Source organism: Oncorhynchus tshawytscha, unplaced genomic scaffold (genome assembly GCF_018296145.1).
Source record: "Oncorhynchus tshawytscha isolate Ot180627B unplaced genomic scaffold, Otsh_v2.0 Un_contig_4380_pilon_pilon, whole genome shotgun sequence".
Classification (NCBI taxonomy): domain Eukaryota; kingdom Metazoa; phylum Chordata; class Actinopteri; order Salmoniformes; family Salmonidae; genus Oncorhynchus; species Oncorhynchus tshawytscha.
This window is the reverse complement of record NW_024609686.1, coordinates 32,501-50,000: the sequence shown is the minus strand read 5'-3', so window position 1 is coordinate 50,000 and position 17,500 is coordinate 32,501. Positions and strand designations below refer to the sequence as shown.

General features: G+C 45.7%; 1 protein-coding gene across 1 annotated transcript in view; it reads right to left on the bottom strand.

Annotated features, from left to right (window-relative positions):
* LOC121845484 (leucine-rich repeat-containing G-protein coupled receptor 5-like) overlaps positions 1-17,500 on the bottom strand; it is a gene marked incomplete at its 5' end in the record, with an annotated part of 92,168 nt that overhangs the window by 48,229 nt on the left and 26,439 nt on the right. The window contains 1 exon segment of the mRNA XM_042316949.1: positions 14,554-14,625. Coding sequence (XP_042172883.1) covers positions 14,554-14,625 — 72 coding nt within the window.

Here is a 17,500-nt window from a genome sequence, read left to right as displayed (position 1 = left end):
GGTAACAGCAGAGTCCACGGCAGACTGTTGTGCATCTTCTCTCCTCAGAACACACACAGAGAGACAACTGTACAAACAAAGACAACTCGGTTCAGTTTCTATGGCGATCCCTTAGACACTCTGAACAAAACATCCTGTTACCGAAACAAATAAATTATACATTTTATTTATATTTTCTCTCTTTTACATTTATTCTGTCTGTCAGTCTGTCGACTTTCCCTCCCTCCCTCCCTCCCCCTCTCCCTCCCTCCCTCCCTCCCTCCCTCCCTCCCTCCCTCCCTCCCTCCCTCCCCCCTCCCTCCCTCTCTCTCCCTCTCTCTCTCCTCCCTCCCTCCCTCCCTCCCTCCTCCCTCCCTCCCCCTGTTCCTCCCTCCCTCCCTCCCTCCCTCCCTCCCTCCCTCCCTCCCTCCCTCCTGTTCTCTCTCCCTCCCCTCTCCTCCCTCATCATCATCATCAGAGTGGTCTGTGTTCAGGTCTTCCACCTGGTTTCTATTAGAGTTAGTGATCCCTGTCTGGGGCGCAGGTGGTTCAGCATCACAGGAGCATTAGACCAGACAGCCTGCCTGCCTCACTGTTTAGCCAGATGCACTCCAAACCCTCCTCAACGTCAACACAGTGGAACAAACTCAGAGATTGGGAAAATAACTTTACATTAAAATTGCTTCAATGTGGGCCTAGAGAGAGAGAGAGAGAGAGAGGGAGTGAGAGAGAGAGGGAGCGAGAGAGAGAGAGACAGAGACAGAGAGAGTGAGATATCGAGACAGGGAGAGAGATAGAGCAAGTGAAAAAAAATGAAACTACTAAGGCATCATGTTGCACGCAGCTTTATCATGGTCAGAACACATAGATAATATTGTTATTAAGATGGATAAGGGAATTACTGTTACAAGAAAATGTTCAGAGTACGAAACATCTAGCACACTGAATCAGGTGATTCAATCCCTAGTCCTATCACATCTAGCACACTGAATCAGGTGATTCAATCCCTAGTCCTATCACATCTAGCACACTGAATCAGGTGATTCAATCCCTAGTCCTATCACATCTAGCACACTGAATCAGGTGATTCAATCCCTAGTCCTATCACATCTAGCACACTGAATCAGGTGATTCAATCCCTAGTCCTATCACATCTAGCACACTGAATCAGGTGATTCAATCCCTGGTCCTATCACACTTAGAGTACTGTCTGGTTATATGGTCAATCCCTGGTCCTATCACACTTAGAGTACTGTCCAGTTATATGGTCAATCCCTGGTCCTATCACACTTAGAGTACTGTCTGGTTATATGGTCAATCCCTGGTCCTATCACACTTAGAGTACTGTCCGGTTATATGGTCAATCCCTGGTCCTATCACACTTAGAGTACTGTCTGGTTATATGGTCAATCCCTGGTCCTATCACACTTAGAGTACTGTCCAGTTATATGGTCAGTCCCTGGTCCTATCACACTTAGAGTACTGTCCAGTTATATGGTCAATCCCTGGTCCTATCACACTTAGAGTACTGTCCAGTTATATGGTCAATCCCTGGTCCTATCACACTTAGAGTACTGTCCAGTTATATGGTCAATCCCTGGTCCTATCACACTTAGAGTACTGTCCAGTTATATGGCCAATCCCTGGTCCTATCACACTTAGAGTACTGTCCAGTTATATGGTCAATCCCTGGTCCTATCACACTTTAGAGTACTGTCCAGTTAATGGAACTATCACATATTAGAGTACTGTCCAGTTATATGGTCAAATCCCTGGTCCTATCACACTTAGAGTACTGTCCAGTTATATGGCCAATCCCTGGTCCTATCACACTTAGAGTACTGTCCCTGGTCCTATCACACTTAGAGTACTGTCCAGTTATATGGTCAATCCCTGGTCCTATCACACTTAAGAGTACTTAAGAGTACTGTCCAGTTATATTTTCAATCCCTGGTCCAATCCCTGGTCCAATTAGTACATATTAGCAACACGCATAACCACCAAACCAGACAGGCAAATTCAGGGCAGCTAAGACTAACCCAAGCCAAGGACAAATCAACTTAAATCTACAGTTTTATATAGAGCCATAGCTGAATGGAACTCTTTACCAATCCATATTTCTCAGCTGAATGGAACTCTTTACCAATCCATATTTCTCAGCTGAATGGAACTCTTTACCAATCCATATTTCTCAGCTGAATGGAACTCTTTACCAATCCATATTTCTCAGCTGAATGGAACTCTTTACCAATCCATATTTCTCAGGCAACAAGTAAATCCACCTTCAAGAAAAAAATTCAAGAACATCTAATGAGATAGACCATATGACTGGACAGGAAATAGAAAGAACATCTAATGTGGTAGACCATATGACTGGACAGGAAATAGAACATCAAATGTGATAGACCATATGACTGGACAGGAAATAGAAAGAACATCTAATGTGGTAGACCATATGACTGGACAGGAAATAGAACATCTAATGTGATAGACCATATGACTGGACAGGAAATAGAAAGAACATCTAATGTGGTAGACCATATGACTGGACAGGAAATAGAACATCTAATGTGATAGACCATATGACTGGACAGGAAGTAGAAAGAACATCTAATGTGATAGACCATATGACTGGACAGGAAATAGAAAGAACATCTAATGTGAAAGACCATATGACTGGACAGGAAATAGAAATAAGATCTAATGTGATAGACCATATGACTGGACAGGAAGTAGAAAGAACATCTAATGTGAAAGACCATATGACTGGACAGGAAATAGAAATAAGATCTAATGTGATAGACCATATGACTGGACAGGAAATAGAAATAAGATCTAATGTGATAGACCATATGACTGGACAGGAAGTAGAAAGAACATCTAATGTGATAGACCATATGACTGGACAGGAAGTAGAAAGAACATCTAATGTGATAGACCATATGACTGGACAGGAAATAGAAAGAACATCTAATGTGATAGACCATATGACTGAACAGGAAATAGAAAGAACATCTAATGTGATAGACCATATGACTGAACAGGAAATAGAAATAAGATCTAATGTGATAGACCATATGACTGGACAGGAAATAGAAATAAGATCTAATGTGAAAGACCATATGACTGGACAGGAAGTAGAAATAAGATCTAATGTGATAGACCATATGACTGGACAGGAAGTAGAAATAAGATCTAATGTGATAGACCATATGACTGGACAGGAAGTAGAAAGAACATCTAATGTGATAGACCATATGACTGGACAGGAAGTAGAAATAAGATCTAATGTGATAGACCATATGACTGGACAGGAAGTAGGAAGCGTCAACTGAATGTTAAATGTGTTTCCTGTCAGTATTTTAATGATCTGTATTGTCTACTTGCTGAATGTGTGTGAAGTCTTGATGTGTGGTTGTTTGTAATGTCTTGTTAGTTGGTGTTGGACCCCAGGAAGATTAGCTAAAGTTACGGCATTAGCTAATGGGGATCCTAATAAAGAATTACAAATAATTACAGAGACAGAGACAGAGAGAGAGAGACAGAGACAGAGAGAGAGACAGAGAGAGACAGAGAGAGACAGAGACAGAGAGAGAGAGACAGAGAAAGAGACAGAGAGAGAGCGACAGAGAGAGACAGAGATAGAGAGAGACAGAGACAGAGAGAGAGAGAGAGAGACGTTGGCCTGTTTTGAAACTTCTGTATGTGTAATGTTTACTGTTAATTTTTATTGTTTATTTCACTTTATATATTATCTACCTCACTTGCTTTGGCAATGTTAACACATGTTTCCCATGCCAATAAAGCCCTTGAATTGAATTGAATTGACAGAGAGAGAAAGAGACAGAGAGACACAGAGAGAGAGAGAGAGAGAGAGAGAGAGAGAGAGAGAGATAGAGAGAGAGAGAGAGAGAGACAGAGAGATAGAGAGAGAAAGAGAAAAAATAAAGAGCAGTTAAATTCTACAACCACTTAAAAAGAAGCGATTCCCAAACCTTCCATAACAAAGCCATCACCTACAGAGAGATGAACCTGGAGAAAAGTCCCCTAAGCAAACTGGTCCTGGGGCTCTGCTCACAAACACATACAGACCCCACAGAGCCCCAGGACAGCAACCCAATTAGACCCAATCAAATCATGAGAGAACAAAAAGATAATTACTTGACACATTGGAAAAAACAGAGCAAACTAGAATGATGTTTGGCCCTAAACAGAGAGTACACAGTGGCAGAATACCTGACCACTGTGACTGACCCAAACTTGAGGAAAGCTTTGACCATTGTCATGACGTTGGCCTGGGGGTAGGTTTATGACAGTCATAAATACCTCTTCCCCCCTTTTTCCTCTCTCTACCCTACTAATGTTACATTTGCAAACCCCTTGGTTAACAGAGAGATTCTGGGAACATCAGAAGGTGGGGGAAATTAACTATATTCTGGTAATCCGACCAATGGAACATACAGTATGCGGTGGTACTTAATGAATATGATGTCAGTTCGGTTGTCATCTGAGACATTCTCATCAATGATAAGATGACATAAACTCTACAGTGGAATGTCTACACATCAGAGTTATCGGATTCACATGGAATTGTTGTTCAATTTAAATGTTTGAATATCAAATTATTTGTGATGGGATGAAATGTGATTTTAGCTTCTAAAATGTGAGATTTGGGTTTTCATAAGATAGGGCTCTGCTCAATCAGTGGCCCGCCCCTGTGAAGGGACATGGGCTATAAAACTTTTCAAACACACCCTCCTCTCCCTTCCTATATAAGCCCTTGACAACAATATAACCTCCTGTTCCGAGGATGTGAGGACGACGGTCCGATGTCAGAATGGTTCAGATAATAACTACAGAACGAAGCCAACATCAGCGTGAGCTTTGGTTGCGAATGGTATGAACTTTGAACTCTTATTCACTACAGAAGTGATACCTCCTAGCCGTTGAGTTAGCAACAGCAGCTGCAAACGCAGGTTAGGAAGGAACAGACATAGTATCCCGTCTACCAAAAATCAACGTTACTACAATGTATCCAATTTACCAGCAGAGACATTCTTCAAAGGACAAAGGACTCGGTTGGGCAACACAGCCTTCCATCCACCTCTATAAATATATTTCCCTCAGATTACACAGATCCACAAAGAATTTGAAAACATGTTTAAACCTAGAGTGGCCCCTAGGTTTAAGACACCATTTGAACAGAGAGTGGCCCCTAGGTTTAAGACACCATTTGAACAGAGAGTGGCCCCTAGGTTTAAGACACCATTTGAACAGAGATTGCCCCCCCTAGGTTTAAGACACCATTTGAACAGAGAGTGGCCCCTAGGTTTAAGACACCATTTGGACAGAGATTGCCCCCCCCTAGGTTTAAGACACCATTTGGACAGAGATTGCCCCCCCTAGGTTTAAGACACCATTTGGACAGAGATTGCCCCCTATGGGCGAGGGGCGGTCTAAAGTTATGCTGTTACAGACGCAGAGTGGCCCCTAGGGTTAAGACACCATTTGGACAGAGATGACCCCCCCCCTAGGGTTAAGACACAATTTGGACAGAGATTGCCACTCTCTGTCCAAATGGTGTCTTAACCCTAGGGGGGGGGCACTCTCTGTCCAAATGGTGTCTTAACCCTAGGGGGGGGCACTCTCTGTCCAAATGGTGTCTTAACCCTAGGGGGGCACTCTCTGTCCAAATGGTGTCTTAACCCTAGGGGGGCACTCTGTCCAAATGGTGTCTTAACCCTAGGGGGCCACTTTCTGTCCAAATGGTGTCTTAACCCCAGGGGAGCCCAGTGGGAGCCCTGGGGTTAAGACACCATTTGGACAGAGATTGCCTTCTCCCCCAGGGTTAAGACACAATTTGGACAGTGATTGCCCCCCCCCTAGGGTTAAGACACCATTTGGACAGAGAGTGCCCCCCCCTAGGGTTAAGACACCATTTGGACAGAGAGTGGCCCCTAGGATTAAGAGCTAATCATGGCTTGGGCTCCCAGTCCCCTTTGTCCGTGGGAGGTTGTTTGGTTGCTTGGTCAGCCTGTGCATCTCTCCAGCAGGAGTGGACAGGGTTCAGTAGTAGAAATCTGTGCTGCTGGCACACTGCATACAGAGATATCCTGTTGCACCCTGCCAGAAGGTTGTCTCTAATACAGTGAAAACACTGGGAGAACATGTGCATGCTGGTCGTTCATCCGGTCGTATGTAGGGAAACATCAAATCAAATCAAAGTGTATTGGTCACCTTCACATGGTGGGCAGATGTTAATGCGAGTGTAGCGAAATGCTTGTGTTTCTAGCTCCGACCGTGCAGTAATATCTAACAAGTCATCTTAACAATTTCACAACAACTACCTTTATACACACAAGTGTAAAGGAATGAATAAGAATATGTACATATAAATATATGGATGAGTGATGGTACAGAGCAGCATAGGCAAGATGCAGTAGATGGTATAGAGTACAGTATATACATATGAGATGAGTAATGTAGGGTATGTAAACATTATATAAAGTGGACAGCAAGTATTACAGAGTCCTGCTCACAACGACCACACACAGAGTCAGAATCTGCATCAACAAATGGCACCTTATTCCCTTTAGAGAGCACTACTTTGTCCAGGGCCCTATATGACTCTGGCCAAAAGTAGTGCACTATACAGGGAATAGGGTGCGATTTGGGACGCAGCAAGAGACACATAGACACACTGCAGCAGGAAGGACATAGAACCCTTTCTAAATGAATAATGGACATGTGTGTGTTAGAACTCAGGTTCTAAAGTTCAGATGGAGAATATCATGTCTGTGTTAGAACTCAGGTTCTAGAGTTCAGATGGAGAATATCATGTCTGTGTGTTAGAACTCAGGTTCTAGAGTTCAGATGGAGAATATCATGTCTGTGTGTTAGAACTCAGGTTCTAGAGTTCAGATGGAGAATATCATGTCTGTGTGTTAGAACTCAGGTTCTAGAGTTCAGATGGAGAATATCATGTCTGTGTTAGAACTCAGGTTCTAGAGTTCAGATGGAGAATATCATGTCTGTGTGTTAGAACTCAGGTTCTAGAGTTCAGATGGAGAATATCATGTCTGTGTGTTAGAACTCAGGTTCTAGAGTTCAGATGGAGAATATCAGGTGGATTTTTGCTTTTGTTTAATTCCCTCACACAGACATCTGTCATGTAAACGTTGTCATATTTGCAGCTGGTGTAATTAAACAGAATCAGAACCGAGTCATGACTGATATTATATGGAAAAATATACACAGTACTACTAAGTCAGGGAGTGTTTTGCTAAATAAACACAGTACTACTAAGTCAGGGAGTGTTTTGCTAAATAAACACAGTACTACTAGGCCAGGGAGTGTTTTGCAAAATAAACACAGTACTACTAAGCCAGGGAGTGTTTTGCTAAATAAACACAGTACTACTAAGTCAGGGAGTGTTTTGCTAAATAAACACAGTACTACTAAGCCAGGGAGTGTTTTGCTAAATAAACACAGTACTACTAAGCCAGGGAGTGTTTTGCTAAATAAACACAGTACTACTAGGCCAGGGAGTGTTTTGCTAAATAAACACAGTACTACTAAGTCAGGGAGTGTTTTGCTAAATAAACACAGTACTACTAGGCCAGGGAGTGTTTTGCTAAATAAACACAGTACTACTAGGCCAGGGAGTGTTTTGCTAAATAAACACAGTACTACTAGGCCAGGGAGTGTTTTGCTAAATAAACACAGTACTACTAAGCCAGGGAGTGTTTTGCTAAATAAACACAGTACTACTAGGCCAGGGAGTGTTTTGCTAAATAAACACAGTACTACTAAGTCAGGGAGTGTTTTGCTAAATAAACACAGTACTACTAGGCCAGGGAGTGTTTTGCTAAATAAACACAGTACTACTAGGCCAGGGAGTGTTTTGCTAAATAAACACAGTACTACTAGGCCAGGGAGTGTTTTGCTAAATAAACACAGTACTACTAGGCCAGGGAGTGTTTTGCTAAATAAACACAGTACTACTAAGCCAGGGAGTGTTTTGCTAAATAAACACAGTACTACTAAGTCAGGGAGTGTTTTGCTAAATAAACACAGTACTACTAAGCCAGGGAGTGTTTTGCTAAATAAACACAGTACTACTAAGCCAGGGAGTGTTTTGCTAAATAAACACAGTACTACTAAGTCAGGGAGTGTTTTGCTAAATAAACACAGTACTACTAAGCCAGGGAGTGTTTTGCTAAATAAACACAGTACTACTAAGCCAGGGAGTGTTTTGATAAATAAACACAGTACTACTAAGCCAGGGAGTGTTTTGATAAATAAACACAGTACTACTAAGCCAGGGAGTGTTTTGATAAATAAACACAGTACTACTAAGTCAGGGAGTGTTTTGCTAAATAAACACAGTACTACTAAGCCAGGGAGTGTTTTGATAAATAAACACAGTACTACTAAGTCAGGCAGTGTTTTGATAAATAAACACAGTACTACTAAGCCAGGGAGTGTTTTGATAAATAAACACAGTACTACTAAGTCAGGCAGTGTTTTGATAAATAAACACAGTACTACTAAGCCAGGGAGTGTTTTGATAAATAAACACAGTACTACTAAGCCAGGGAGTGTTTTGATAAATAAACACAGTACTACTAAGCCAGGGAGTGTTTTGATAAATAAACACAGTACTACTAAGCCAGGGAGTGTTTTGATAAATAAACACAGTACTACTAAGCCAGGGAGTGTTTTGATAAATAAACACAGTACTACTAAGCCAGGGAGTGTTTTGATAAATAAACACAGTACTACTAAGCCAGGGAGTGTTTTCTAAGGTACATGTTGTTTTACAGTAAAAGGTAAAGGCCTCACTCTCTTTCTCTCTTATTTTCTCTCGTTCTTTCTAAATGATGATCCATTATGTAGCACTAAAATGGAGCCACAAGAGTATGTATTCTGCATATAGCTATAACTCTGCTCTTCAATAAAACATATTTCTACCATGGGCAGTTAGTTTCCATGTTGTTTTGGATGGTACCAGGAAGAGAGTGTTACTCTGACACCATAAATCACCTGTTGTCGTGGAGACCCAGGATGGTACCAGGAAGAGAGTGTTACTCTGACACCATAAATCACCTGTTGTCGTGGAGACCCAGGATGGTACCAGGAAGAGAGTGTTACTCTGACACCATAAACCACCTGTTGTCGTGGAGACCCAGGATGGTACCAGGAAGAGAGTGTTACTCTGACACCATAAATCACCTGTTGTCGTGGAGATCCAGGATGGTACCAGGAAGAGAGTGTTACTCTGACACCATAAACCACCTGTTGTCGTGGAGACCCAGGATGGTACCAGGAAGAGAGTGTTACTCTGACATCATAAACCACCTGTTGTCGTGGAGACCCAGGATGGTACCAGGAAGAGAGTGTTACTCTGACACCATAAACCACCTGTTGTCGTGGAGACCCAGGATGGTACCAGGAAGAGAGTGTTACTCTGACACCATAAATCACCTGTTGTCGTGGAGACCCAGGATGGTACCAGGAAGAGAGTGTTACTCTGACACCATAAACCACCTGTTGTCGTGGAGACCCAGGATGGTACCAGGAAGAGAGTGTTACTCTGACACCATAAATCACCTATTGTCGTGGAGACCCAGGATGGTACCAGGAAGAGAGTGTTATTCTGACACAATAAACCACCTGTTGTCGTGGAGACCCAGGATGGTACCAGGAAGAGAGTGTTACTCTGACACCATAAACCACCTGTTGTCGTGGAGATCCAGGATGGTACCAGGAAGAGAGTGTTACTCTGACACCATAAATCACCTGTTGTCGTGGAGATCCAGGATGGTACCAGGAAGAGAGTGTTACTCTGACACCATAAATCACCTGTTGTCATGGAGACCCAGGATGGTACCAGGAAGAGAGTGTTACTCTGACACCATAAATCACCTGTTGTCGTGGAGATCCAGGATGGTACCAGGAAGAGAGTGTTACTCTGACACCATAAACCACCTGTTGTCGTGGAGACCCAGGATGGTACCAGGAAGAGAGTGTTACTCTGACACCATAAATCACCTGTTGTCGTGGAGACCCAGGATGGTACCAGGAAGAGAGTGTTACTCTGACACCATAAATCACCTGTTGTCGTGGAGATCCAGGATGGTACCAGGAAGAGAGTGTTACTCTGACACCATAAACCACCTGTTGTCGTGGAGACCCAGGATGGTACCAGGAAGAGAGTGTTACTCTGACACCATAAATCACCTGTTGTCGTGGAGACCCAGGATGGTACCAGGAAGAGAGTGTTACTCTGACACCATAAATCACCTGTTGTCGTGGAGACCCAGGATGGTGCCAGGAAGAGAGTGTAAGATCCTATGTGTGTTTTTAAGGTATAGGAACTACACACTTAGGTTCCCATGTTGTTGTATGGAGAAGCAGCCAGGATAAAGGTCCTGTATGTAATACAGTGGGGGGGGGCCTCTAGGTTCGGATGATCATGTGACGATCGGCCCTTTGCTTGTGTGGACATGTAAATGTCTAACCATTATCAAAATGACAAATGGATAAAGGAGGTTTGTAAGGAAGGCAGGCAGGCAGGCAGGCAGGGGGTTAACGAATAGCTCCCAGTCCCTGGAGCTGAATAGATGTCATGTGACACATGGAGAGTTAATGTGAGCACTCCTCACCCCCCGCAGGGTGGAGACAGAGACCCCTCCCTGAGGAGAATATGCCGGCTGTGTCCAAGCAGCTGCTGCCATTACTGATACACTATTCCTTATGGGGGGGGTGGAGGAACACCCCCACATCCACAACAATCTGGAAGACACACGTTTCATAGTTACCCACAAGTCTCTCTGTTATCTACAAGTCTCTCTGTTATCTACAAGTCTCTCTGTTACCCACAAGTCTCTCTGTTACCCACAAGTCTCTCTGTTACCCACAAGTCTCTCTGTTACCTACACATCTCTCTGTTACCCACAAGTCTCTCTGTTACCCACAAGTCTCTCTGTTACCCACAAGTCTCTCTGTTACCCACAAGTCTCTGTTACCCACAAGTCTCTCTGTTACCCACAAGTCTCTGTTACCCACAAGTCTCTCTCTCTCTGTTACCCACAAGTCTCTCTGTTACCCACAAGTCTCTGTTACCCACAAGTCTCTCTGTTACCCACACGTCTCTGTTACCCACAAGTCTCTCTGTTACCCACAAGTCTCTCTGTTACCCACAAGTCTCTGTTACCCACAAGTCTCTCTGTTACCCACACGTCTCTGTTACCCACAAGTCTCTCTGTTACCCACAAGTCTCTCTGTTACCCACAAGTCTCTCTGTTACCCACAAGTCTATGTTACCCACAAGTCTCTCTGTTACCCACACGTCTCTGTTACCCACAAGTCTCTCTGTTACCCACAAGTCTCTCTGTTACCCACAAGTCTCTCCGTTACCCACAAGTCTCTCTGTTACCCACCCGTCTCTGTTACCCACAAGTCTCTCTGTTACCCACAAGTCTCTCGGTTACCCACAAGTCTCTCTGTTACCCACAAGTCTCTCTGTTACCCACAAGTCTCTCTGTTACCCACACGTCTCTCTGTTACCCACACGTCTCTGTTACCCACAAGTCTCTCTGTTACCCACAAGTCTCTCTGTTACCCACAAGTCTCTCCGTTACCCACCCGTCTCTGTTACCCACAAGTCTCTCTGTTACCCACAAGTCTCTCGGTTACCCACAAGTCTCTCTGTTACCCACAAGTCTCTCTGTTACCCACACGTCTCTGTTACCCACAAGTCTCTGTTACCCACAAGTCTCCTTGTTACCCACAAGTCTCTCTGTTACCCACAAGTCTCTCTGTTACCTTCAAGTCTCTCTGTTACCCACAAGTCTCTCTGTTACCCACAAGTCTCTCTGTTACCTACAAGTCTCTCTGTTACCACACGTCTCTGTTATCTACAAGTCTCTCTGTTACCCACAAGTCTCTGTTACCCACAAGTCTCTCTGTTACCCACAAGTCTCTCTGTTATCTACAAGTCTCTCTGTTACCCACACGTCTCTGTTACCCACAAGTCTCTCTGTTACCCACAAGTCTCTTTGTTACCACACGTCTCTCTGTTACCCACAAGTCTCTCTGTTACCCACAAGTCTCTCTGTTACCCACAAGTCTCTCTGTTACCCACAAGTCTCTTTGTTACCACACGTCTCTCTGTTACAACACGTCTCTCTGTTACCCACAAGTCTCTCTGTTACCCACACGTCTCTGTTACCCACAAGTCTCTCTGTTACCCACAAGTCTCTCTGTTACCCACAAGTCTCTCTGTTATCTACACGTCTCTCCGTTACCCACACGTCTCTGTTACCCACAAGTCTCTCTGTTACCCACAAGTCTCTCTGTTACCCACAAGTCTCTTTGTTACCACACGTCTCTCTGTTACCCACAAGTCTCTCTGTTACCCACAAGTCTCTCTGTTACCCACACGTCTCTCTGTTACCCACAAGCCCCTCTAAATGCAAAATTAATGAACATGTAAAAGCCATGGGAGTGTGTGATTTTGAGGGAATCTCCTAACAGGGAATATATTTAACTACATGACAAATAGTATATTCCGTGTTAGGGGATTCCTTTAATGAACCGGCCAGCCAGCCAACCAGCCAGCCAACCAGCCAGCCAGCCAGCCAGCCAACCAGCAAGCCAACTCTCCTCTCCTCTCCTCTCCTCTCCTCTCCTCTCCTCTCCTCTCCTCTCCTCTCCTCTCCTCTCCTCTCCTCTCCTCTCCTCTCCTCTCCTCTCCTCCTCCTCTCCTCTCCTCCTCCTCTCCTCTCCCTCCTCTCTCCTCTCCCTCCTTTCCTCTCTCCTCTCCCTCTCTCCTCTCCCTCCTTTCCTCTCCTCCTCTCCTCTCTTCCCTCCTTTCCTCTCCTCTCCCTCCTCTCTCTTCTCCCTCCTTTCCTCCCCTCTCCTCTCCTCTCCTTTCCTCTCCTCTCCTCTCTTCTCCCTCCTTTCCTCTCCCTCCTCTCCTCTCTTCTCCCTCCTCTCCTCTCTTCTCCTCTCCTCTCATCTCATCTCAAGCCAACTTTCCAACCAACCAACCAACCATCCAAACAGCCAACCAACCGGCAAGCCAACCAACCAACCAGCCAGACATGCAACTAGCCAGCCAGTCATCCAGCCAACCAACCAACCAGCCAGCCAGCCAGCCAACCAACTAGCCAACGGCTTCTGGTATGCTTCAGTGCACCCAGACCCAAAAATGTCTATTTATGCATGTGAATGACTTTTAGTCAGGCAAACAATTAACTGAGAGAGAGAGAACCAGAGAGAGAGAGAGAACCAGAGAGAGAGAGAGAACCAGAGAGCGAGAGAGAACCAGAGAGAGAGAGAGAACCAGAGAGCGAGAGAGAACCAGAGAGCGAGAGAGAACCAGAGAGCGAGAGAGAACCAGAGAGCGAGAGAGAACCAGAGAGCGAGAGAGAACCAGAGAGCGAGAGAGAACCAGAGAGAGAGAGAGAACCAGAGAGAGCGAGAGAGAACCAGAGAGAGAGAGAACCAGAGAGCGAGAGAGAACCAGAGAGCGAGAGAGAACCAGAGAGCGAGAGAGAACCAGAGAGCGAGAGAGAACCAGAGAGCGAGAGAGAACCAGAGAGCGAGAGAGAACCAGAGAGCGAGAGAGAACCAGAGAGCGAGAGAGAACCAGAGAGCGAGAGAGAACCAGAGAGCGAGAGAGAACCGTAGAGCAAGAGAGCAGCGGCCCACTTCTAGAGCTGTAAGGGAAACTCTGTGTTGTGTGACTGTCAGTGGCAAAAGAAGGAGGGAGGGAGGAGGAGGGAGAAGAGAGGTGTAGGGAGGGAGGAGAAGGGAGAAGAGAGGTGTAGGGAGGGAGGAGAAGGGAGAAGAGAGATGTAGGGAGGGAGGAGTAGGGAGAAGAGAGGTGTAGGGAGGGAGGAGGAAGGAGATGAGAGGGAGGGAGGAGTAGGGAGAAGAGAGGTGTAGGGAGGGAGGAGGAGGGAGAAGAGAGGGAGGGAGGGAGAGGAGTAGGGAGAAGAGAGGTGTAGGGGGAGGGAGGAGGAGGGAGAAGAGAGGTGTAGGGAGGGAGGAGGAGGGAGAAGAGAGGGAGGGAGGGAGGGAGGGAGGAGAGGGAGGGAGGGAGGAGGGAGGAGAGGGAGGGAGGGAGGAGAGAGATGTGTAGGGAGGAGGAGGAGGGGAGGGAGAGGAGAGACGTGTAGGGGAGGAGGAGGAGGAGAAGAGAGATGGAGGGAGAAGAGAGAGAGAGATGAAGAGGGCAAAGAATCTTCAAATGGCAGTAGTTGTCTACATGACAAGAGAGATGGAGGGAGGGATGAGGGAGGGAGGAGGGGGGGAGAGAGATGAAGGGAGGAGAAGGTAGAAGAGATGGAGGGAGGAGGAGGGAGGGAGAGAGAGAGGGAGGAAGGAGGAGGAGGGAGAAGAGAGAGGGAGGGAGGAGGAGGAGGGAGAAGAGAGATGAAGGGAGGAGGAGGAGGGAGAAGAGAGATGAAGAGAGATGGAGGGAGAAGAGAGAAGAGAGATGAAGAGGGCAAAGAATCTTCAAATGGCAGTAGTTGTCTACATGATAATGAGAGGTCAACTTACAGAGTCTCCAGGCTGTGAAGGCCGTCAAAGCACTGCGTTCCCAGGGTGCGGATTCTATTGTTATTGAGATGCCTGCAGAGAAATGCAAAGAGAACGGTCAGAGAGACACACCCACACAGCCCAGGACAGGACAGCTGATTGGCTGGGGAGGGAAAACAAAGGGAGGGGGGTTGGAGACTGGGGAGAGGGTGAGGGAGGGGTGAGGAGGAGGAAGAGGGTGAGGAGTGAGAGGGTGGGGGTGAGGAGGAGGAAGAATGGGGGAATCTGCCCCATTGTCTCCTTGTTCCTCCCCAAGGCTTCACTCATTACATACAAATTAGTGTCACTCTACAGGAGACTTTCATACTGTTTGATTAGACAGAGCAGTGTGGAGGGATGTTTGATTAGACAGAGCAGTCTGGAGGGATGTTTGATTAGACCGAGCAGTCTGGAGGGATGTTTGATTAGACAGAGCAGTGTGGAGGGATGTTTGATTAGACAGAGCAGTCTGGAGGGATGTTTGATTAGACAGAGCAGTGTGGAGGGATGTTTGATTAGACAGAGCAGTGTGGAGGGATGTTTGATTAGACAGAGCAGTGTGGAGGGATGTTTGATTAGACAGAGCAGTCTGGAGGGATGTTTGATTAGACAGAGCAGTGTGGAGGGATGTTTGATTAGACAGAGCAGTCTGGAGGGATGTTTGATTAGACAGAGCAGTGTGGAGGGATGTTTGATTAGACAGAGCAGTGTGGAGGGATGTTTGATTAGACAGAGCAGTGTGGAGGGATGTTTGATTAGACAGAGCAGTCTGGAGGGATGTTTGATTAGACAGAGCAGTCAGTGGAGGGATGGAGGGATGTTTGATTAGACAGAGCAGTCTGGAGGGATGTTTGATTAGACAGAGCAGTGTGGAGGGATGTTTGATTAGACAGAGCAGTGTGGAGGGATGTTTGATTAGACAGAGCAGTGTGGAGGGATGTTTGATTAGACAGAGCAGTGTGGAGGGATGTTTGATTAGACAGAGCAGTGTGGAGGGATGTTTGATTAGACAGAGCAGTGTGGAGGGATGTTTGATTAGACAGAGCAGTGTGGAGGGATGTTTGATTAGACAGAGCAGTGTGGAGGGATGTTTGATTAGACAGAGCAGAATGAACTAATGACATGAAACCTTCTGGGGGAAAAACAAATCAACAGACATGGTTGTCAGTAACTGTTGCTCGTCGTTTTAGTGGAAGTGCTCTGTCAACTGTCTGGAAGTGGAACCTCTCTGTCAACTGTCTGGAAGTGGAACCGCTCTGTCAACTGTCTGGAAGTGGAACCGCTCTGTCAACTGTCTGGAAGTGGAACCGCTCTGTCAACTGTCTGGAAGTGGAACCGCTCTGTCAACTGTCTGGAAATGGAACCGCTCTGTCAACTGTCTGGAAGTGGAACCGCTCTGTCAACTGTCTGGAAGTGGAAGTGGCTCTGTCAACTGTCTGGAAATGGAACCGCTCTGTCAACTGTCTGGAAGTGGAACCGCTCTGTCAACTGTCTGGAAGTGGAACCGTTCTGTCAACTGTCTGGAAGTGGAACCGCTCTGTCAACTGTCGGGAAGTGGAACCGCTCTGTCAACTGTTGGGAAGTGGAACCGATCTGTCAACTGTCTGGAAGTGGAACTGATCTGTCAACTGTCTGGAAGTGGAAGTGGCTCTGTCAACTGTCTGGAAGTGGAACCGCTCTGTCAACTGTCTGGAAGAGGAACCGCTCTGTCAACTGTCTGGAAGTGGAACCTCTCTGTCAACTGTCTGGAAGTGGAACCGCTCTGTCAACTGTCTGGAAGTGGCTCTGTCAACTGTCTGGAAGTGGAACCGCTCTGTCAACTGTCTGGAAGTGGAACCGCTCTGTCAACTGTCTGGAAGTGGCTCTGTCAACTGTCTGGAAGTGGAACCTCTCTGTCAACTGTCTGGAAGTGGAACCGCTCTGTCAACTGTCTGGAAGTGGCTCTGTCAACTGTCTGGAAGTGGAACCGCTCTGTCAACTGTCTGGAAGTGGAACCGCTCTGTCAACTGTCTGGAAGTGGAACCGCTCTGTCAACTGTCTGGAAGTGGAACCTCTCTGTCAACTGTCTGGAAGTGGAACCGCTCTGTCAACTGTCTGGAAGTGGCTCTGTCAACTGTCTGGAAGTGGAACCGCTCTGTCAACTGTCTGGAAGTGGAACCGCTCTGTCAACTGTCTGGAAGTGGAACTCTGTCAACTGTCTGGAAGTGGAACCTCTCTGTCAACTGTCTGGAAGTGGAACCGCTCTGTCAACTGTCTGGAAGTGGAACCGCTCTGTCAACTGTCTGGAAGTGGAACCGCTCTGTCAACTGTCTGGAAGTGGAACCTCTCTGTCAACTGTCTGGCGTTCCAAGTGAAAACCCAGCACTGCAGGCAGGCAGCTCAATCAAATGCTCAAAACATTTGAAGGAAAACAAATACTATTTGGAGCTGAGTCTGTTTCTGTGCATCAGTCAAATCAAATTTCAAATTGTGTTGGTCACATACACACATTAGCAGATGTTATTGGTCACATACACACATTAGCAGATGTTATTGGTCACATACACATTAGCAGATGTTATTGGTCACATACACACATTAGCAGATGTTATTGGTCACATACACATTAGCAGATGTTATTGGTCACATACACATTTAGCAGATGTTATTGGTCACATACACATATTAGCAGATGTTATTGGTCACATACACATATTAGCAGATGTTATTGGTCACATACACATTTAGCAGATGTTATTGGTCACATACACACATTAGCAGATGTTATTGGTCACATACATATTAGCAGATGTTATTGGTCACATACACATATTAGCAGATGTTATTGGTCACATACACATATTAGTTATTGGTCACATACACACATACACACATTAGCAGATGTTATTGGTCACATACACATATTAGCAGATGTTATTGGTCACATACA